Here is a 22,473-nt window from a genome sequence, read left to right on the forward strand (position 1 = left end):
CCGCAGCCGGTGCAGCCGGGCCCAGGGCGGCCCGGGCGCGGCCGGCCCGAGCGGCTGCAGCTCGTAGGCCGCCCCGTCCAGGAGGAAGGCGGCTCGGAGCCCGCCGCCGCAGCTGCTGAGCACGGCGGGCGCGTCGGGGCTGCCCTCGACGGTGCCCGCGTAGAAGCAGCCGCGGCGCGGCGGCGGCGGCGGCGGGCGGCGGCCGCCCAGGCGCTGGAGGCGGAGGCGGGGGGCCAGGAACGTGGTGTCGGGGCGGAGGCGGAGGACCACGGCGCGGCCGAAGGCGGCCAGGCGCAGGGCCAGCTGCCCCGGGGGCGCGGGCAGGCGGGCGGGCAGCACGGGCTGCGCGTCCCGCGGGGGCGGCGGCGGCAGCGCCCAGGCGTGGCACAGCAGCAGCAGGTGGAGCGGGGCCCGGCCGCCCAGCAGCGCCCGCCGCCCCATCCCGGCACGGCACGGCACGGCCCCGCACCCCCCGGGCTCTTCCCCCGCAGCCTCCGCGCCGGCCGCCGAGCCCGCTGTATTTATACTTTCTCCCCCCGGCTTTGACATAAGAGGTTTATTTTTGATCTCTCGCTGTTCTCCCCACTCCCCTCCCCTGCCAGCCGGAGCCTGGGGGAGGAGGAGAAGTGAAAGAGAGACAGAGAGAAAAAAAAAAAAAAAAAAAAAAAAAAAAAGGCGAAAAAAGAGGGGAGGGAAAAAAAAAAAAAAAAAAGGGAAAAAAAACCTAAAAAAAACCCACAACACCCCAACCCACTTTTGGATACGATTTGAGGCCAATCAGGCGCCGGCAGCCCCGCCTGCCTCCAAAGTGTCAACTCCAGCCTGTTGCTCTCCCAGCATTAACCCCTTCTTCAGCCCCGGCGCTGCCCGCACGGGTCTGATCCTTCCCAGGCTCGGGGGGTCCAGCCCCGGGAGAGGGGCTGGCACGCTTCCCCCTCCACCACCACGGAAGGGTTTACTCCAGAGGGCTGATTCTCAGCATCCCTTCCCAGCTGGAAAGCAGCGGGCCCATGCCAGCTGGAGAGCATCTCGTTTCAGAAGGTGCCTCGGGAGGTTCCCATGTCCTTCCCTTAGCCAGGGACAGAGAGGGCTTTGGGCCCCAGGGAAAACTCCAGCAGGACACACGTACAAGGAGTTTCCATGCTCTGAACCAACAGCTGGATCCACATGGGGTTTCCTCCAGCTGGAATAAGACAACCGGCTAAATCAGACTTGTGGAAAATACCTATGAGAATAATACAATGCAGCCAGCTCCTCCTGTTGCTCTTTGTTTGTTTCTCTGTGTGTGTGTTGTGTGACTTCATTTACAAACCCTTTATTCACCCTGTTTCAGACTGAGTTTCAATTCCCGACTGAATTCCCTTGCAGCGAGGAAAAACCCTGCAGCAATATAAAAGTCTCAGGCTGTAAATCCAGGTAGCTGCTGTGTGCTCAGCGTGGCAAGCACCAGGAGATGGGCAGAAACATTCTGTCCCTGGCTGGGAACCCACTCAGAAACAGGGAACAACCGGCTGTCACGGAGGAAGGGAAATCACTACGTATATATTACTCCTTCTTTCCTCTTAAGCCCTCCTTCTCCATTAGTTCATGAAATTCCTGGCCTCTGGAGCGCCCTTTGTGCGGCACTGGAACATCCTGGGATGTCCTTGCAGCAGTTTGGGGGTGGTGGATCCATCCTGTTAAACCTTTACAGGGAGTAGCCCACGCTCAGGGCTTGGGCCGTGCTCCTTTAGCCTTGCTGGGTCTGCCAGCCCAAGGACCAGCTCCTCCACTCTTGGTTTTTCCCCCTTCAGCCCAATCTTTAAAATAATTGAAAGAGCCAAGTGCCGTAGGCACCTCAGGATTCCTGGGAAACCAGAGTGTGACCAGTGCAGAGTAATGAGGAGTGGGGTTAAAGGCTGCTCTCCCTTTACTCCAGGATGTATTTACATCCCCCTCTCTATTATCTCCTCTTAAAAGCCACATCCCTGCCTACAGTAAACACACAGCCCTGGCTCAAACAACAGCTGCCCTGGGGCCACGGCTCTGGTCACTCCTTTTTAAAGTGTGGGGTTTGCGACCCTAGCAAAGGGGGAAATAATAATTAAAACCAACTTTGAATGCTTGTGGTGGACAGTGACACAGGTGTGGAAGGGGACACTTAAAATCCAGATGCTGGGTGGCCAGAAAACTGCAGGAAGAGAGGAAAGGAAGCCCAGGTACAGTGGAGTTTGGTCTGGGATGTGTCTCCGTATCTAACGGGCTCTTTCAAAGCCCGAAGCCTTGGCTGGTCTCAGCAGCCCGCTCCTCTCCTGGCAGGGAGCTCCGGCTGCAGCTGGAGCTGCTTCTTTCCACTGACTCGGGTGGGTTTTCCTCCTTCTGCAGCTTTATCGAGCTGGGGACAGTTTGTGTTTTAACACCAGCAGGAAAATGCAGAGCCAGGACCAGAAGCCAAAAGTGAGCCCTGACTCTGCCTCCCCCAACCCCAAACCCCACTGAAGGTGCCAGCAGCTCCAGGGCTCTCCCTTCCCGGGGAGGGGAGGCAGCGAGGCGCTGCCCCTGCTCTGAACTAGGACAGGTAAGGCTGCAGGCAACAACAGGATGTCATTTATTCCCGGCTTTCCGCTCCCGGAGCTGCATCTTTGATCTGGGAGGACACGCTTGCATCTTAGCTCGGAGGCACCGCTGGTTTTCATTAGTGCTCGCTCTGCGAACAGTAGCTGGAATTTCTTGTAGCCTCGCCGGGGCTCGTTCCGAACCAGCCCAAAAATGCGCTGGGAAAGAGCAAAACCTCACCTGGCTGCCCTCAGCATCCCCTCCCAGTACAGGGTGAGGAGCCTCAAGACTTTTTGGGGTTCCTGCTTCTTAACCCCTCGCAGGATGCGCCGTCACCAAAGCTCGCCCTCCGCTCGCATTTCCAGGGGCTGCCTGAGCATGTGAAAGCCATTAACTGCTCAGCCTCAGGGGTTTAAAGACCCTTTTGATCAAACAGCCTGGAAACGTGTGCCCCGCTCCCCCCGTGTCCCCAGCCCTGCAGGGCTCTCCTGCCCTTCCCGGGGGCTGCTCCTGCCCGCACCCAGCTCCCCAGGGATTTTTGGCTCCCAGGATGAGACCCGCGCTGCTTTTGCTGTTCCCGCTCTGCAGCAGCAAAATTGTCCCTTTTCGGGGCAGTCTGGGGTGCTTTGCTGTCCCCTCCTTGCTTTGCAAACGGCTTCACATCCAAATTTGCAGCTCCAGGCTGAGTTTCAGTTATTCCTTTTTGCCCTCAGCGCAAACACTTGGGGCAATTATTTGAGCTGCTAATGAAGCAGCTCCAATGCACAAAATTGAGACCACTAGATGTCAGTGCTGCCCTACGCTGCGGTGGGAAACCCTAAATCCATCCCTGGGAATTTGCTGGGGAAGCGGGAGCGAAGGGGTCTGCAGCCTGCCCAAAACCCACCCTACAGCAAAGAGGAACATTTCCAATAGTTTTCATTTAAAGTGATCCGCTGGGTGGAAAGGCCTAGCAGAAAAGCAGCTGGGCTTTAAATCAGAGTCCTGGCCAGTGTCCTGCCCAGCTACCTTCAGTGAAACCGTCCTGGCTGTGGAGGGTGGTACGGGGACTCAGGGAAATGGTTGCTCCTGTGAGGAAAGGGGAGATTTGGGCTGGATTTGGAGCCTGGAGAAGAGAAATGTGCCAGCATAAATCTGTGGTCGCTGCCTTGCCCTCCCCTCCCCCCATGGCCACAGCCACGAGAGGGCCCTCCTGCCTTAAAAGTGGTGGAGATTGAGGCTTTGGTGCCTCAAAACCCTGAATATCCCATTAAAAAGGGGTTTTCCTTCCCCTTAGAGCTGTATTTGAATGCAGCAGCTCATCCCTGGAGATGATTTATCAGCAGCACCAGAGTGTTGACTGATGTGAGAGTGATGCTGTGCAAGTGCTAATTCTCCTGGATCCCCTAAATGTGGGAAAAAAAGATTTTTAGGAGTCAAAGAAGGGCAGGGACATCCAGGCTGGGTCTTGGTTCATCAGCTGATGCTGCTGCCTCTGAGATTTGGTGTCTGATGCTGGGCACATCGAGAGCCATGGCTGTGATCTGATACAATTTATAAAAATTGAATTTCTAATTTCTAATCCATCTTTAGATTTTTTCCGTATATTTTTCTCTGTTTTCCATATTTATTCTCTATTTTTATCTGCATTTTGATTTGTAATGCCATCATCCATTGCCTGCATTCCATTTCATACCTGGATTTCCAGAGCAAGGATGTGGCACTAGAGGTCAGCCTTGCCTCAGGGTGGGTTTGGAGCTCCAGTTGTGTCCAGGTGCAAGGGAGCAGGTTTATGGATTTCCAAAATCAAGGGCTAAATCCTGTTTCCAGCATTGCAGCCTCCTTCCTCGGGAGCTGCTTCTCTATTTTCTGTCTGGGTCTTGGGGCTTCCAAGGTGTCCTGAGAGCAGCACATCAGTGAGAAGATCCTTTTTGGGGATTGGACATGCTCCATAAGTAGCTCAAATAATTTTCCCAAGTGTTTTCTCTGCCTGAGGGCAAAAAGGAATAAGTAAAACTCAGCCTGGATCTGCAAATTTGGATGTGAAGCCGTTTGCAAAGCAAGGAGGGGACAGCAAAGCACCCCAGTCTGGTCCTTCCTGAGACTCCAGAGTTCAGAGTTGTGTCTGCTCTGGGGTTAAAACCCTCTAAAACTTTCCAAGCCTGTTGTAGGGCTGCTTTTCCTATGCAGCAGCCCATAAATTCTCTAAATAAATATGGCATGTTAGAATGAAAATTTCTACAAATTTTCTACAAAATTTCTACTCTTTTCCATAAATAATAATAATAATAATAATAATAATAATAATAATAATAATAATATAATCTCCCCTCCTCTCTATTCCAGTCTCACATGGTTTGTGGGCTGATGAAAATGGCTGAACTTTGTAATGGTTTTGCAGAGTGAGAGCTGCCTTGTGGAATCTCTGTCCCCCCAGGTTTATTCCAGGTGTGGATCATTTTTGTGACCCCTCAGGCTCACCCAGAGCTGCAGCCTCAGCCTGTGACAGCTCAGGGGCTTTGTGCACCGTGGTGTCCCTGTCCCTGACAGGAGCATCCCAGAGAGGGAATCCATCCAGGATGGGAACAGTGCAGTGCTGAGTGCTGGGCATCAATCTCTGCAGGTGAGCAGGAGCTCGTGATGCTGGCTTTGGGATGGGTGCCACTGGCACCTGGGTCCTCTAAATCCCCATGTTCTGTTTGAAAACACTGGAAAAACCTGTGTTCCTCTGCCTCGAACAGGAGAAAGCCTCAAATGCTGAGGGGAGTGAGGAGAGGGGATTTTAGATGCTTTCAGAGGGGATGGACTATCAGCACCCCCAGGACCTGCAGCACCAGCTGGAAATCACCCAAACCCAGGAGTTACATCAGTTTTATTCAATGTACTGTGATATCCCCACGGGGAACCCTCCCAGATTGCAGAGGTGGCATTTTGTGTCAGGACATTGTGAGAGGGCAGCAGGGGTGAACAAGGCTCAGGGATCCTTCTCCTGTGTCTCCTGTGCACAGGGGGAGCTGGCTGCTTTGGTTTTTGTGTGGGACACAGAGAAGGTGCTGGAACCATCCCAGGAGGAGCACCCTGCCCCCTCCTGTCCTATCAGCCAGGCAGAATAAAGGTAATTAAGCATCTTCCTGCTCCAAGGATGGGGCAGGTTTTGTGTTACTGAGTCCTGCCCATGCTCAGGTTTTTCAGTATCTCACCCTCAATGACTCTACCTAGACCCAGCTAGGTTTTTTTCTCCAAGAAAATTTTATTTAATTTTATTTCCTGGAAAGCTGACTAACAATGCACTCTGACTCATCCTCAGTCCCTGGAGAGGATCTTCCTTCCTGCTGAGGTGATGGAGAGTTGGGAGAGCACAGCCTGAACTTTTGGGCGAGCCCAAGCCTCTGATATGCCAACATTTTATCCAAAATAACTGCTTGAGTGGCAGTTTCCCCTGCCTGAACCACCTTTCTGCTCTATCTTTGGCCTAAAATTCTCAGATGTTCTATTTAAAACAAACTTTTTTTGTGTGAACTGGAAAGTCCAAGAGACATGTGAGGTTTAAGGTGGTTATTTTTTCTTTTTTTTCTGTTTTAAAATGAATACATGTGCTTCACAGTGATGAATAAATGAAACAAAATAACTTGGTGCTTCCTGGAGATATTTGGGATGAAGGAAGAGGAAGGTGGGAGAAGGAAAATCCACACTGCAGGCCAGCTCACGCTGATATTTCAAGATCAGAGTGAGCAATGGATTGAGCCTGAGTGAGACAGGCTTTACCTTCAAGTGTTTCTAGACAAAAAATCAAAGTAGAATCAGAATCCACCTTACATCCCTTGATATATTTCATTACCTGTAGCTGCTCAGAATGTTCCAAAGGCATCTTCCATCTCCATTTCTGCTTTCTCCTTCAAGGCACACACATTGATCCCATTTCCATCCAGCCCAGACGGACTGCAGGGGGTGAGGAGCAGCCAGGCTCAGCCCCAAACACCTGGAAAGGCAGGGAGTGACACCAGGGTGTCACCTGGACCAGCTCCTGCCTTCAGGTGTGGGTTCAAGCAGCTGCTGGCTTGTCCCCAGAGAGAAAAATCACATCGTGTCCTCGAGCAAGAGGAAAACTAAAATAAAAATGTGCCTCTTTCTTTTCTGGAGTGCTCTGAAACATTGCTGTACCTGCTGGGAAGGGTGACCTGTGTGTGCTCTGGTGCTCCACAGCTTCTCCGCTCACCCTGGGCAGGGAGGTGATGGTTTGGGTCAGGGTCAGGATTTTTGGTCTGGTTTGCAAACAAAGAAACCTGCCTTGGGGTTGGTGATTCCCAGCTGTTGAGAGTGAGGGTTGGGGAGCTGGGATGGAGCATCCAGCTGATCCCTCCCTGTGCTCCAGCCCTGGCACACACTCAGCATCACGGGACACAGCCAGTCCTGTGCCTGGAGCTTCCAGCGGCTCTCAGCCCAGCACAGCCAAACCACTCACATTTTCTGCCTGCCTTTCCTTTCCCCATCAGGAGGCAATCAGATGTTCTCCAGGCTGGAGATAAAGCTCCTGCCAGCTTGGTTTGACTCATCCTCTTGCTGAGAGCTCCCAGATGGAGGGGCTGGAGCTCAGGGGCAGCAGTAACTAAATCTGGCTTGATGACCTCTAGGCTGAGGTAGCTGGTGGCAGCTCTGGGAGTCTGTGGCATTGTGGACGCTGCTGTGGTCTTTGGAGAAACCATCCTGCTGAGCAGAGCAAGGCTGTGGGAAGGAGAAATTCCCTCCTGGCACTTCAAGATGCTCAAGACTGTGTCTCTCTTCCCTTGCTCCTGCACTCCCTGGGCTGCCCATTACCAAAATCCCTGGGCATGCTGCACTTTGGCCAGCGGACAAATCCCTGATTGCCTCAGCCCAGTGCAGTCAGATGAGTTTTTTTGGGTCACAAGTTCAGCTGCAAGGCACACGACTGAGCAAACCACAGCACAGGGATGCACTGACAGCAAAAGGAGCTGGGCTGTGGGCTGTGGGCCCTGTGCCTTGGGCAATAACTTTGGATTCTGTTTCATACATGCACGCATTCTTCAGCTGTGCTTGCATTTCAAAGGGTTTCAGCCTTTGCTGAAATCACATCAAAGCCAGCTTGTCCATGAGAGGCCTTAATTTCATCACCAAACCAAACTGTGGTGCTTGTGGTGCTGATAAATCTCTCCCTCAGCTGCAGGTTGTTGCTGAGGACTCTTCACTGCTCTCCAAAAATCCCATCCACAGCGAGATCTTCCCACCTCCCAGGAGCATTAACTGCCCCAGCATCCTCCACTCACTGTTCTGCTGATCCCTGTGTTTGGTGGCTGTGGGCAATCCCATGCACTCCACACAGGCTGTCCTGCACTCTCAGAGGAGGGGATATTGCAGATGTTAACACTTATGGAGTGTGCTTTGGCGCTCAGGGGTGAAGGGGGGCTGAGCTCAGAAGTGGAAATCGCCTTTTCCCCCCAGCTGAACGAGGCTGGGGTGGGTGGAGAGGGGTGCACTGGAAGCTTCTCTGCAGGGGAGAACAGGGATCCCCTGGTGTGAATGCAGGAATTGCTGGGGCAGTGTGACACTGGGGAGGCAGGTCTGGAGGTTCACGGAGGGGCACAGCCCAGATCTCAGTGCTAGACACCCCTGGGCTGTGGAAAACATTAATCTTCCTGAATAAATCTGGGAACTAAGCCCTCAGCTGTCAAATAGCAGGTTCCCCACTCCACTGAACTGTCCCAAATACCAGCACAGAGCAGAGGATGGAGGGCTGGAATAGCTGACCTTTAAAGGTCCTTTCCAACCCAAACTGTTCCATGACTCAATGATTCTGTGACCTTTTATCTTCCCTGCACACCCCTGTTGTAACCAGAGGCCCTCTCCCTGCGGGGTCACAAAGCTCCATCCCTTCACTTAGAGCAGGATCCAGAAAAACTGGAGAGTGGCAGGAGGGAGCCTGGCAGGTGGGAGCATCCCTGCGGGATGCAGAGTTTCCCTCTTTGCTGCAGGAATAAAAGTGAAGAGGGTCTCCTCCCACTCCATCCCATCCAACACCCCAATCCTATCCTGTCCCACCCCCCATCCCACCTCATTCCATTCCCATCCCACCCCTTATCCCGTCCCATCTCACCTCACCCCACCCCATTCCACCCCACCCTTTATTCCATCCCGTTCCAACCCCAGCATCCCATTCCATCCCGCACAATCCTATCCCACCCCTCAATCCCATCCATCTCACCCTCTACACCGCCCCATCTCAAACCCCCATCCCACCCCATCCCGCCCCATCTCTCCATCCGCTCCGTCCTCACGGCGGTGCCGCGCCCCCACCCCGCTCCGCCCCGGGGAGGCGGCGGCAGCCCCGGGCGGAGCGCGGTTCTCTCCCGGCTCCGCTCGGCTCCTCCGCCGGCCCCGCTCGGCCCCGCTCGGCTCCGGCCCCCGCCCCGGAGTGGCTGCGGCGGGGCCAAGCCGCGCCCCGCTCCCGCGCTATAAAAGCGCGGTGCGCCCCGCAAAGCAGGTACCGGCGGGGCCGCTCCGCTCCTCCAGCCTCCGCAGGTCCAGGAGGAGGAGGAGGAGGGAGGGAGGAAGGGGGGGGCCGGGTCCTGCTTTCTCCCCCCCGCGCCTCCCCCGAACCCCGATGCGGCCGGCCTGAGCCCGCCGGGACGATGCTGCCGCTGCTGCCGCTGCTGCTGCTGGGCGCGCCGGGGCTGCGCCTGAGCGCGGGGGCGCCCCCGGAGCCCGAGTCCGCGCTGGTCACCCCCCTGCGCCTGGACCCCGACATCAACGGGCCGAGGCATTTCAGGGGGGGCCCGGCCGAGCCCCCGCGCGGGGGGCAGGCGGTGGTGATCCAGCTCTCGGCTTTCGGGGAGGATTTCTACCTCCACCTCTCCCCCGACGCCCGGTTCATCGCGCCCGCCTTCGCCGCCCACTACCTGGGGGCGGCCGCCCGCCCGCTGCCCGCTCTCCGCCACTGCTTCTATTCGGGGGATGTCAACGCCGACCGCGAGTCCTTCGCCGCCCTCAGCCTTTGCGGGGGGCTCCGGGGGGCTTTCGGCTACCGGGGAGCCGAGTACCTGATCAGCCCGCTGGCGGCAGGGGCGGCCGGGGGACTCCATCGCCTGCAGCGCCGCAGCCCCGGCCGCCCCGTCGGGGCCGGAGCATCACGCTGCGCCGTGGGCTCCGGGCTCACCCCCGGCGTGCTGCAGGCGCTCGACAAGTACCGGGGGCGTGCGGGGGGGAAAGGCGGTCGCGCCAAGCGCTTCGCCTCGGTCCCGCGGTACGTGGAGACCTTGGTGGTGGCCGACGAGTCGATGGTGAAGTTCCACGGGGATGACCTCCAGCACTACCTGCTCACCCTGATGGCCACGGCCGCCCGCCTCTACAAGCACCCCAGCATCCGTAACCCCATCCAGATCTCCGTGGTCAAGTTCCTCCTCATTGGGCAGGATGACAAGGGACCCAAAGTCACCAGCAACGCCGCCCTCACCCTGCGCAACTTCTGCGCCTGGCAGAAGAAGTGGAACAAGGTCAGCGACAAGCACCCCGAGTACTGGGACACCGCCATCCTCTTCACCAAGCAGGTGGGTGCAGGGGGGCCCGGAGGAGCTGCTCCCCCCTGTCACGGAGCCCTTCACTGGGCTGAGGCGTTCTGCCACCTGTGTGCATGACAGGGGAGGTTGTGCCTGTGCCTGTCCCTCTTTCCCAGGGAACCTCCACTCTCAGATGCTGGGTGGGGGGACCAGAGGCATGGAGCAAGGAGACTTGGGCCAGCCCTTGCTGTCCCCTGGGCAGGTTTTGGCTAGCAGCCTGGAAAACTCCTGCCATGGGGTGAACGAGGCCGGGAGGTGTCCAAAGGCAGGTTGCCCCACGGGCAGAAACCTGCTGCTCTATCTCCTGCCTCCATGCAGGAGCTTGGCAGCGAGTGCCCTGCAGCTCTGGCGTGCACCCTGAAATGAGAGGTCTGAGCCCAGAAGAGGAGGAGCATGGTCCTGTTCCCCCTCCCCAGCTGGGAAGAGCTCACAGTGCCACCTGCCAAGAAAAAACCTCTCCCTGCTTCCTCTGACTCATGCCTGAGGTTCTCCTGAGAACCTGGACCTCTCCTCAGCACTGGCTGCGCTGCATGGACCCGGTTCAGGGCTGGAAGTGAAGCACCAGAGATTCAGCCAGCACTACAGCCCTCGAGTGGGGGAGAGCAAAGAGCCACTGCCATCACTGCCGTGGGCTGGCTGCAGCCCTGTGGTGGGAGAGAGGCTTGGAGCTGCCTTTGGCGTGGCTCCGTGGTGATGTGGCGTGTGGGATGAGCTCTGCACCCTCCCACCCCCACAAACTGGGTGACACTGAAGCTCCCACAGCCTCTCCCCATTGTTCCTCCCTCCCTGTAGTCCTGTCCAGTGCCTGCATCCCAAAATCCCTGATGGGATGGGAGGAGGATGAGCCCAGCTTGGAGTGGACAGTCATGTCTTATCCTGGCTGCAGCAGGCTTTGGCAGAAAAGGCTCCTTGCATTTTCTCCTTCCACTATCTCTGCCCAGATGTTTTTGGATTAGGGACAGGTGAGGAACTCCCCTAAGCAGCAGGGAGACTATTACAAAAACATTTTTCCAGGTCAAGCACTTGTGGTGGGTGGGAAGATATAGCATCCAGCTCAGTTCAGCTGGCCCTAGCCTGGCTCAGCAAGGGCTGACAATGGCCTGGAGCAGGAGTGGTGCTGTGCAGGACGTGTAGGATCTTGTCCTGTGTGTGTTCTTGTCCTCCCCACCCCGGGCCAGCTGTAAATCCTATGGGAGCACAGACAGGATGGAAGCCCAGGCTGCTGGAGCAGCTCAGAGAGGAGGACACTGCTGACACCTCTGCAGGGACGAGGCAGCTCCACCTCTGGTGGAAGCCCCGTGAGGTCACTGGAGCTGCACGTGGGACAGAGTCGGACCCAGCGATTCAGAAGATGTGGATCACGTCTGGGCTGCATTTTTTACACATTGCTAAACCATCCATTCCTGAAATCCCAAAGCAAGCTCAATGCAAAGGCACACGGTCAGGGAGACATCTGCCTTCCTTGAGTGCATCCATCTGTGGTCCCCTGACATCCCGAAGCTTATCTTCCTGCCAAAAAGCTGTTACATAAGCCCCCGACTTAAATTTCACCTCCAGGCTGGTTGATAGGCAGTTTTCACTGTGATGATGAGCTGCTGACGAATGGGGCTCTCTTTTACTGCTTGGATTTGCTCCCTTCCTGCCGATGCTGAATGATGGATTTGCCTTTGGGAAGCTCAGTCCTGATCAGCTGGTGGGTGCAGATTCCCATCCTCCCTGAGCCTCACTGCTTGCTGGAGGGTCCTGCAGAGCATCCAGCCTTCAGCTGCCCTCCTGGAAATATCCCTGCACACTGTGGCAAAGGGCTTGTCCATCCTTCCCACCCCTCCTGGACCTCGGTGTCACACCAGCAAACGTTTGCTGCACGTCTTTGCTTGCTGTGAAACCAAAGGGACGTTGCATGAAGGAACATCTGGCTGCAGCCTAGCACGTGGGGGAATTTGGAAACTGCAGTTCAAGCCTCGGCTTTTTGGAGTCGCTTTGGATGCACACAGGAAGCCTCTGTGGCAGGGAAAGTGCTTATGACTCTGAGTAGGTGAATTATGCATAAGGATCCCTGTGACTGACCTGTGGAACATCTTGAGAAGTTCACAAGGGATGATGAAAAGCCTTGGGAGGTCCCATGTGGGAAGGTCAGGCTGGCAGGAGAATGCTGATGCACTGAGCAGGTTGCCTGCAGCCCCTTGGGGGGCCCAAGCATCCTCCCTGTACCTGTGCCAGCAGGGGGGATACCAGTGACAGAGAGCAAAGGCAGAGCTGGCTCCTTGCATGGTGCCTTCCCACCCTAAATCCCTTCCATTTCTCTCTGCTCCCCTCCTGAGCAGCCTCAACACCTGGTAGGGCTGAAGGAGGGGTTCAGGTGGGGGATCAGCACCTCTCATTTTAAGGTCAGAGATGCTGCCTGGCGTGCCCAGGCTGTCCTGAGGAGGCTGTGGTGAGGGAAAAGCCCCCAGAGAGCTGCTGGTGGTGTATCCCAGCGAGGTTCAGAGCGAGAAGTGGGTCAGTGTGTCAGTGCAGGTGTTGGGCTGGGAGCCAAAGCTCGCTGTGCTGGCGAGGAAAGAACTCTTCAAAGAGCACTGAGTACTCTTCAAAGAGCACTGAGCGGGGAGCTGTGGGGCTGTGACATTCCTCCCCCTGCCCCATCCTCACCCCCAAACCCCAGTGCTGCTCAGAGCATGGGCAGGGGCTCCTGGGCAAGCTGCACCCCTGGACTGGCCCAGGGTGGTGATGGCACTGGGTCTTGTGGTGTTTTGGGGCTGGGACTCTGCCCCTGGGCTTGCCAGCACCGTTAATCAGCCTGTGCCCAGCAGTGGTGGCACTGCCAGTGCAAGGTGGGGTTGCCACCTCCTCTCCTGGGATCAGGGATGCAGCAGGGCCCCAGCTGGTCAGGAAAACCGCAGAGCAAAGCACTGAACTCAGTTGTATGATGGGGTTTTCCACCACCAGAGCAGACCCAGACGTTTCTTCACGTCACCTCTCTGGAGATCCCGGTCTTGCCTGTGCCTCCACGCTCCGTGGCCCCAGGTCTCCTGTTAAAGCCATCTCAGCCCTGGCTGGGGCTCTCTGAAGTCATCAGGACTGTTATTTACCCACGGCTGAACCTGCCTGCGCGGGAATGCCTTCAGCTTGGAAACCTTGCTGGAAATATTGGCAGCTCCTGCAGGATTTTGAGCAACCCAGGCGCTTTGGCTGGGCGAGTGCTGAGCATGAATCACACTTATTTATAGCATGGGAGCGCCCAGCGAGTCCCTTACTTTCCTTTTCATGTGGAAAACAGCCCCGTGCCCGCTGCATGGCCTCCCTGGCAGCTCTGGGGCAGCACCGAGGGAGGGGAGGATGCTCCAGCCCTCCAAACCAAAACCACAGCCCAGCAGGGGAAGGGAGCACCTGGGACCAGGTTACTTCCAGGCTGCAGCACCGGTGTGTCTTGAATGGCCTTTTTTAGCATGAGCACCTGGGGAAGGGCAGATCTGCCCACGATGAGACCCTTCCCAGCCTCTCTCCTGGCAACATCTGTGTAGGATGTGGCTGTCCTCAGTTTGGGGGTGGAAGCCTGGGCTGGTTCCTCCTTTGATCAGCTGGGCTTGGTTGCTCCTTGAAGGATGGCTGCAGAGTGTCTTAGAGAGGCAGGAGGACTTTCTTTAGCCTTGGAAGTCTCTGGAACTGGTCCAGGGCTTTCTTGTTCCTTGGAAGAAGCTGAGAAATGAGAATGAGAAGTGGCTCAGCCCTGAGTCCAAGGTCAGATGTGTTCCCATCCACACACCTGTGTCACCATCCACCCACCTTGAGCTCACACTTAAGACCAAGGGAACCAGACTGGCTCATCCGTGACAAAACCAGCTCCACCCTGGCCAGAGGAGCTGTTTGGGTAGGAAAAGCTGTTGCTGAAGGCAGGGCAGGATGCTACACACATCCCTGGTGCTGGGGTTAAGTGCAAACACACTGCTGCAGCCTGGGCTGGGTCAGGACTGAGGTTTCCTGCCTCTGTATCCCAGTGTGGTTCCCACCCCTTTGGGCTTTCTTCCCGTCAGGAGCTCCCCGTGGGGGGGGCCAGGGATGAGGTGGGAAAGGGGAATGGTGACACCTGTGCTGTCCCCAGGACTAACCCCTTCCCTCTGTGACTGGCAGGACCTGTGTGGTGCCACCACCTGTGACACGCTGGGAATGGCAGACGTGGGCACCATGTGTGACCCCAAGCGCAGCTGCTCCGTCATCGAGGACGATGGGCTGCCCTCGGCCTTCACCACCGCCCACGAGCTGGGTAAGGATCCCAGCTCTCCTCTTCCTCTCAGGAGCAGCTCTGTGAGGGCTCAGAACAGCCCTGGTTTCAGCCTCTGGCAGACGAGACAACAGGCGGTGTCTGGTGATAGGGAAACTCTGCCTTGGGTACAAGACTCCCCCTGAGCCAGGTGGGAAAGGGCTGCTGAGGGAGCTGAAGGAAGGCTTTGCTCTCATGGTTGCTACCACAGCTGGGTTTCCAGGATTCAGGAGTCCTGAAATAACAGGCAGAGGGCACACCTGCCTCTGGGAGGGAGGAGACAGGGGGCAAGTGCTGAAGTCACCTGTCACCTTCTCTTCACAATTTCCGTTGCCCTTCCTTTTCCGTGTGCTTTCCATGTGCATGAGGCATCTGGGAGAGAGCTGGAATGTTTGCTGACTCTTCTGGGCTGTCCACAGCTGCCATCCTTGCAAGGGTCTGCCCCACTCCATGTCTCAGTCTCCCCTGAAAGAAGCTGGGGGGGTTCCTGCTCCTCGTGCTGTGCTGGGTTATTCATGCTGCCTCCCTCATCCCACCCCCAGGCCACGTGTTCAACATGCCCCACGACAACGTGAAGGCCTGTGAGGAGGTCTTTGGCCGGCTGAAGACCAACCACATGATGTCCCCCACCCTGATCCAGATCGACCGTGCCAACCCCTGGTCAGCCTGCAGTGCTGCCATCATCACCGACTTCCTGGACAGCGGCCACGGTGAGCCCTGCTGTGCCCCTCAGCCCCTGCTGTGTCCCTGTCCCCTAGGAACTGGGTCTAGCCCTGCAGGTGCTTACTGGGAAAAGATGGCTGGCTGTAGAGCTCTTCCTATCCTGGCTCTGTAAACAAATTCAGAAGGAAATGGGAGGTTTCTGTAGCGTCCAAACCCCCTGGGTGTCCCCAGCAGTGACATCTCCACTCAGGCTGCTGGCACAGCTCCAAGGCATCACCAGGAGATGGAATCATCTGCATCTGGGATACAGCAAAGATCGAGGGCATCCCTGGGGCAGCTTTGGCCCAATCTCTCCCTCATCTCCCTGTGGCAGTGCTGTCCCTCCCCACCCTGGTCTCTACAATCCCCAGGACCTGACAGAGCCCCTCTCCCTCTCTTGCAGGGGACTGTTTGCTGGACCAGCCTGCCAAACCCATCCCTCTGCCCGAAGACCTGCCGGGGACGAGCTACAGCCTGAACCAGCAGTGCGAGCTGGCCTTCGGCGTGGGCTCCAAGCCCTGCCCCTACATGCAGTACTGTGCCAAGCTGTGGTGCACGGGCAAGGCACGCGGGCAGATCGTCTGCCAGACCCGGCACTTCCCCTGGGCCGACGGCACCGCCTGCGGCGACGGGCGCTTCTGCCTCAAGGGAGCCTGCGTGGAGAGGCACAACGTCAGCAAGTACAGGGTGAGTGCCTGGGCTGGGAGCCCAGAAACACCCCACAGGGTCACTCAGTGAGTACAGGGTGAGTGCCTGGGCTGGAAACCCAAAACCAGGGTCACTCAATGAGTACAGGGTGAGTGCCTGTACTGGGAGACCCAAAATCAGCTCACTCAGTGAGTACAGGGTGAGTGCCTGACTGGAAACCCAAAAACATCCCACAGGGTCATTCAGTGAATACAGGGTGAGTGCCTGTGCTGGGAGCCCCCAAAAACACCTTACAGGGTCACTCAGTGAGTACAGGATGGGTAACTGTGCTAGGAGACCCAAAAACACCCCACAGGGTCATTCTGCAGGTGCTGGCAGAGCCATCCCCCATCTCCTGGTGGTGGAGACCCAGCATGGGGACACTGATGTAGAAAGAGCAGGAGATCCCTTGGGTATCATGCATTTCTCAAGGAGTGAGGCTGCTGCTCTGCTCCAGCCAGCCCTGGGCAAGTTTCACATAATTTGCTGTGTTGGCAGGGACCCACAAGGATCATTGAGTCCTGCTCAGGGCCATTCCCAAGAGTCACACCACACACCTGAGAGGATTGCCCAAATGCTTCTTGAGCTCAGTCAGGCTTGGGGCTGTGACCACTTCCCTGGGAGCCTGTTCAGTGCCCCTGCACCCTCTGGGGGAAGAACCTTTTCCTGACATCCAACCTAACCCACCCCTGACACAACTTCAGACCACTCCCTTGGGTCCTCTCACTCACCACAGAGAAGAGATCAGCATCCACCCCTCGGGTCCCCTCACCAGCAAGTTTTGTGGGCGGTTGGAGGTTTTCCTCGTGTAGGGATGGCTGCAGGTGTGGAGATGACGGGTATGCAGTGCCTCACGCCGTCCCTCCCTGCAGGTGGACGGCGGCTGGGCCAAGTGGGCGCCGTACGGGCCGTGCTCGCGGACCTGCGGCGGGGGAGTGCAGCTGGCCCGGCGGGAATGCACCGACCCTGTGCCGGCCAACGGGGGCTCCTACTGCGAGGGCATCCGCGTCAAGTACCGCTCCTGCAACCTGGAGCCCTGCGCTGCTGCAGGTGAGGGCTGGGGCTCGGCTCGGCCGGTGACAACCCCAGGAAACTAGAGCTGGAGGTGCAGGCCGGTGCCCAACACCACATCCCTGTTATTTTCAGTGCCAGGGAAGAGCTTCCGTGAGGAACAGTGTGAGGCTTTCAATGGCTACAGCCACAGCACGAACCGCCTGACTGCCTCCGTCTCCTGGGTTCCCAAGTACTCCGGTGTCTCGCCCCGGGATAAGTGCAAGCTCATCTGCCGGGCCAACGGCACCGGCTACTTCTATGTGCTGGCACCCAAGGTGGGTGAGAGACCCCAGGGTCAGTGCCTGGACTGTGGGATGGCTCCAGTGACCCTGGAGATGAATAGATTTTCCTTGTCTGGTGGGTGGATGGTGTTAGATGAGGTGCCACCAGTCTGGTATGAATCAGCTTGGGGCTGGAGTTGGTCCATGGAGGGTCTTCCTCTGGAAGATGTAATTTTTTCCTCTTGTAAAGGTGCCTCTGGCATATTCCTGTGGTCCTGGGATAGAGGATGGTAGTTTGGGTACTGGGGAAGCAACGGGCAGGGCAGGGTGGACATCCAGACATGGGACTGAGAGGGATGGTGTTAGTGTTAGCAGTGTCCCCTGTGCAGCTTGTTTCCTGCAATGGAAAGGACAGGAAATTCTCTAGATAGGAGTAGAAAAGGGATGTAGTTCCATCTATCTCTTCTCAGAGACCCCAAAATCCTGCCTGCAAAGCAGAACATGGGCAAAGAGCAACATGGTGCCTGCTGGCATCTCCTCAGGACCTGTCAGATGGAGTTGGGTGGGATGGGCACAGCTGGGAGGCCTCAGGAGATGTGAGAGGGAAATGCAGCAGCTTGTTTTTCTCACCTGGTTTAGGTTGTGGATGGCACCCCTTGCTCTCCGGACTCCACTTCGGTCTGTGTCCAGGGCAAATGCATCAAGGCAGGTTGTGATGGGAAGCTGGGCTCCAAGAAGAAATTTGACAAATGCAGCGTCTGTGGAGGAGACAACAAGAGCTGCAAGAAGGTCTCAGGCTTGTTCACCAAACCCATGTGAGTGTTTGGTTATCATGTGTGCTTCTCTCACTCCAGCTCTGTGTTTTTGGTGTGGGGGATGCAGGAAGGTTGTGGAGATGGTGATGGGATAATTCCACCTTGAGCAAAATCTGCTGGTGCTCATGTACATCACCGCACAGACACCTGGGCTGGCTCTGAAGGAGCAGCAGGACACATTTAATGTCCTGTTGACTTCTGCTGATGGAGTGCTGTTGAGACAGAGGGGCTGAAGCAAATTCAAACTGATCTTCACAGGGAGAAGACAAACGTAGGGGTGGGAGGAACTCAGGGCTGAAGTAATGCACCATGCACCATGTCACAGATAGAATCTGATTGACGTTTCCCAAATGTTCTGTCTTCAGAGACATTTTGGGTAATTGAATCATTACTAATACTTTTATCTTTACATGGTGGTTTCCCTCCCTGGGAAGCATTTTTCCCAATAGGAAATTTCTATCTATATCATATTTGGAATAACATTGATTTGCATAGTGTTTCCTTTTTTCTGCATCTTGGGCAAAGTTTTGGCGCTTTCTCACTTTTTGCCGGTTCTGGACAGTTTTTTTTTCACGTGTCTATATCTTCTGCATCTGAAGCATGGTCTGTGCATTGTGTCCTGTGCCTGATGTCCTGCCCTGCTCTTCCCTTTCAGGCACGGCTACAACTTCGTGGTGGTCATCCCCGCGGGCGCCTCCAACATCGACATCCGGCAGCGCGGCTACAAAGGGCTCGTCAGCGACGACAACTACCTGGCGCTGAAGAACGCGCAGGGCAAGTACCTGCTGAACGGCCACTTCATCGTCTCGGCCGTCGAGAGGGACCTGATGGTCAAGGGCAGCGTCCTGCGCTACAGCGGCACCGGCACCGCCGTCGAGAGCCTCCAGGCCTTCAAGCCCATCCAGGAACCCCTGACTCTGGAGGTGCTCTCCGTGGGAAAGATGACCCCTCCCCGGGTACGCTACTCCTTCTACCTCCCCAAGGAGAGCAAGGAGGACAAGTCCTCCTACAGGAAGGAGGGCAAGACCCCGCCGGACCTCAACAACAGCGTCCTCAGCCTGTCCAACCGCCTGGACGGCGGGAGGCCGAGCTACAAACGCCCTTCCTACAAGTGGGCGGTGGGCGGCTGGGAGGCGTGCTCTGTCACCTGCGGCGATGGCTTGCAGAAGCGCTCGGTGGCTTGCCGCGACTCCTACGGCCAGCCGGCCGCCGAGTGCGACGCGGCGCAGCGCCCCGCCGACGTCCGGCTCTGCGGGGAGCCCTGCCCGGCCTGGGAGGCTGGACCGTGGTCCTCGTGCTCCAAGAGTTGTGGTCGGGGTTTCAAGAGACGGGCGTTGAAGTGCGTGGTGCCGACCGGGCGCCTGCTGCCGCGGGAGAGTTGCAATTTTCGGAGGAAGCCGCAGGAGCTGGATTTCTGCACCTTGAGGCCGTGCTGAGCAGGTCAAGGGGTGCCTGCGAGGAAGGGCATGGTGTTCCTATGGCTGCGTGCAGCCAAGGTTGGGAGTGGGGGAGATGTCCATAGCACATAGCAAAAGGGGGAAAAATAAGAAAAAAATGGGAACAAAAAGGGACCTGGGTGTGGGGGCAGCCCCATGCACCTGGGAGAGAGGGCTTTTACCAACCAGGTCGCTTGGAGACAGAGCGGGAATGAACATCTACCTCGAAGCCACTGAACGACACGGGAACCACCGGTGGAGGCTGGGAACTGGGGGGACAGATGGAAGCGAGGAGGATCATCCCTGCCTGTGGTGGATCTGTGGTACAGGCAGGGAGATGCCCCTAAATTGCACAGATGAAGCCTCCCCCCATCTTCCCAGGACCAACCCTACCTCCCTTCTCCCTGGACTCCCCCAACACTCATGCTAAATGGGACCAAAAGGATTTACCAATGCAACGACCACCGGTGCGATGAGGCGCTGGGACTGATGCCTCCAGGGCTTGCTGGTGGGGAATTTGTTGTCCCAGCAGCATCCCCGGGCCAGGCTGGAAGGTGGTGGCTTTATTTTCATTCTCTTCTCGTGTTTATGACCTGACCAGTGTAAATTTTATGGTGCTTAACTCTGTATTTTTTTAACCTCCTTCCTCCCCTCCTGATGGATGTAAACCTTGCATAGCAGGGATGGTGTTATTCCCCGGGGATCTCACCAGCCTGAAGTTTCCTATGGTGCTTTGAGATGGGGCTGTGTGAACATCCAGATGTTCCTTTACACCCTGGTCCACCTGAAGCTTTTCAGGGCTAAAAGGGATCACAATGGGCCTGAGGTTTGAGCTGTGATTCCAAAAAAAGCAGCTGTGCTGTAGTTCCACAGGGTCAGACACAGCCCTCCCAGCCACTGAGACTTTGCTTTGCTCTGGAAATGGTGCTCAATGCTCAATGGGACCAGTGTGTCATGCCCAGACATCCCATAGCCTCCAGCCTTTAACCAGGCTGGGGTATTTTTCCTCTGTGTAAAGCCTCCCTGAGATATCCTGGGCTCTATCAGAGCTGGGGTCACTTCCCTGGCATCCCTTTGGAGCTGAGGGAGAGGGAGATTAATTTGGGTCGTTGGCTTTCCTGAGGAAAAAGAGGCTCAGCGGGGTTCAGGCATGCAGGGAAAGAGGGACTGTCAACCCTCTTGCTGCTGCAAAGCACCTACAACCATTTCCCCCCTCCAGTTATTCTGGGCTTGTTCTGTGCCTCTGGGGTTATTCTGCACCTCTGACAGTTTTGTAGCATTGTGCCTGTTGTGGTCAGAGGCTGTTTTACCTCTCCCAAACCTCATTTATCGTTGAGGTCTCTTGCTCAGATCAAATCATCAGGCACCATTGAATTTTTTGCTTTGTCACTGATGCAGGTGCCTCTTAATCAATGAGCTGTGACTGTGAGCAAGCCAAAGCTTCTGGGTCAAGCTGTGCAGTTACTGGGATCAGCAGAAAGGTATTTTAGGGATGAGACACAGATTTTGGGTAGGCAGAAGATGCCATCTCAGCAAATAAAGGCTTGGAGCCTGCCATGCTTGTTGGAGGTCCAACAAGGAAACTCCATTGTCCCTTGGGTGGCTCCAGAAGGTCTCCAGCTGTGAGCAAGTTGAGAATGACAAGAAATGGGACAGGTGGCATGAGAGTTCCCTTCTTAGGTCTTTGCAGCAGCTCACAAAATCCTTGTGACAGTGTTTGTGGGCTCATCCTCCCTAGGGATCCTCCTAGAGGATCGATCTAATGCCTCTTTCAACACAATCATGTTTTAGGTCTCCACAGAGCCAGGAGCAGATGTTGTGGTTGCTCTGCACAGCAGGGAACGGGAGTTAATGTTCTTAGGAAATCCCTTCCAGGTCTCCATTCCCGTGAACATACCACCCATTTGCTGAGGGTTTTCCTGCATATCTGAGCCCGCTGCGCTTCCCTCTGGGGACAGAGCTCTGAGGAGCTGCCCTTTAGTGCCCTGCCATCCCACAGCTGGTTTCTAAGCCACCGGGAAATTGTCAGCCTCGTTCCTGAGGAGGGGAGGGATTCCTCGTGTGTGGTTCTTCTGCTGAGGGTGCAGCAGAAGGACGAGATGCCGATGGTACTGGCTGCTTTGTGTATACCATGTATACTGAACATCGATCTCTGCTGTTTGTGCGTCAATAGCAAACCTGAAATAAATCTGTATTTAAAGTTACACCCGGGGGGACATGGTCCTGCAAGCTTGTTTGTGGTGGTTTCTGGGGTTTCCAGGACGAAGGAGGAATTGATGAACCTGACTCCATGTTTTGAGAAGGCTAATTTATTATATTATGATATTATATTATATTAAAGAATACTATATTAAAACTATACTAAAGATAGAGAAAGCATACAGACAGAAGGTTTAACAAGAATGATAATGAAAACTTGTGACTCTCCTCCAGAGTCTGACACAGCTGGGTGGTGATTGGTCATTAAGTAAAAACAATTTACATGAAACCAATCAAACAACCACCTGTTGGACAAACAATCTCCAGACCACATTCTAAAGCAGCAAGTCAGGGAAAAGCAATCCGATAATTATTGTTTTCATTCCTCTCTGAGGCTTCTCAGCTTCCCAGGAGAAGACATCCTGGTGAAGGGATTTTTCAGAAAATATTATGGTGACAGTTGTTTGTTGGTGGCTGTGGGGCATTCCTTGTGTTATTGTGATCCTGACTCCTTTATAGCGTCAGCTCATTACCTAAAGAACAAAACTGGTGCCTTTTGATGTCACCCCCCAGCTCTCAGCAGGTTGCCTAGGATTTTATTTTCCCCCAGCGAACACAATTTATTCCCCCTTTATGTTGCAATCATTTGGCAAATTTCATGTGTTTTACTGGGGGGGGAAAGCTCAGTTTGCTTTCCATCATCACAGAATCCCAGAGTGGTCCGTGTTGGAAGGGACCATGAAAGTCATCTCATTCCATCCCCTTCTGCCACAAGCAGGGACCCCTTCCACTGTCCCAGGCTGCTCCAAGCCCCGTCCAGCCTGTCCTTGGACACTTCCAAGTGGTGGGGTGGGGCAGCCACAGCTGCTCCGTGCCAGGGCCTCACCACCCTCACTGGGAAGAATTTCTCCCTAATGTTTCATCCTACAGGAACAGACACAGCAGAGAACCTTCCCCCTCAGCAGCTCCCCTCACAATAAAGTTCACTTTCAGCCCACACTACAAAGGCAACAGCTGCAA

At 55.8% G+C, this 22,473-nt stretch overlaps 2 protein-coding genes across 2 annotated transcripts in view; one reads left to right on the forward strand and one right to left on the reverse strand.

The window, feature by feature from the left end:
- Positions 1–553, reverse strand: part of ADAMTS8 (ADAM metallopeptidase with thrombospondin type 1 motif 8) — a 16,783-nt gene extending 16,230 nt beyond the window's left edge. The window contains exon 1 of the mRNA XM_041480557.1: positions 1–553. This exon is cut by the window's left edge and continues 144 nt beyond it. Within this exon, the coding sequence (XP_041336491.1) occupies positions 1–549 (549 nt within the window). The 5' untranslated portion in view covers positions 550–553.
- An 8,483-nt stretch (positions 554–9,036) lies between these two features.
- Positions 9,037–21,437, forward strand: ADAMTS15 (ADAM metallopeptidase with thrombospondin type 1 motif 15). Its single transcript, XM_041480622.1, has 8 exons — positions 9,037–10,073; positions 14,211–14,343; positions 14,883–15,050; positions 15,446–15,729; positions 16,602–16,779; positions 16,876–17,057; positions 17,643–17,818; positions 18,474–21,437. Exons 1-8 carry the CDS (start codon positions 9,159–9,161, stop codon positions 19,252–19,254), a joined length of 2,817 nt encoding a protein of 938 aa, XP_041336556.1. The 5' UTR covers positions 9,037–9,158; the 3' UTR covers positions 19,255–21,437.
- The last annotated feature ends 1,036 nt before the right edge of the window (positions 21,438–22,473 follow it).

Source organism: Pyrgilauda ruficollis, unplaced genomic scaffold (genome assembly GCF_017590135.1).
Source record: "Pyrgilauda ruficollis isolate IOZ18807 unplaced genomic scaffold, ASM1759013v1 scaffold52, whole genome shotgun sequence".
Lineage (NCBI taxonomy): Eukaryota > Metazoa > Chordata > Aves > Passeriformes > Passeridae > Pyrgilauda > Pyrgilauda ruficollis.

Coding starts and splice junctions, on each gene's coding strand:
- ADAMTS15 (XM_041480622.1), top strand. CDS start 9,159: ATGCTGCCGCTGCTGCCGCTGCTGCTGCTGGGCGCGCCGGGGCTGCGC. Junction 15,051..15,445: donor CTTCCTGGACAGCGGCCACG/GTGAGCCCTGCT, acceptor CCTCTCTTGCAG/GGGACTGTTTGCTGGACCAG. Junction 17,819..18,473: donor GGCTTGTTCACCAAACCCAT/GTGAGTGTTTGG, acceptor CTTCCCTTTCAG/GCACGGCTACAACTTCGTGG.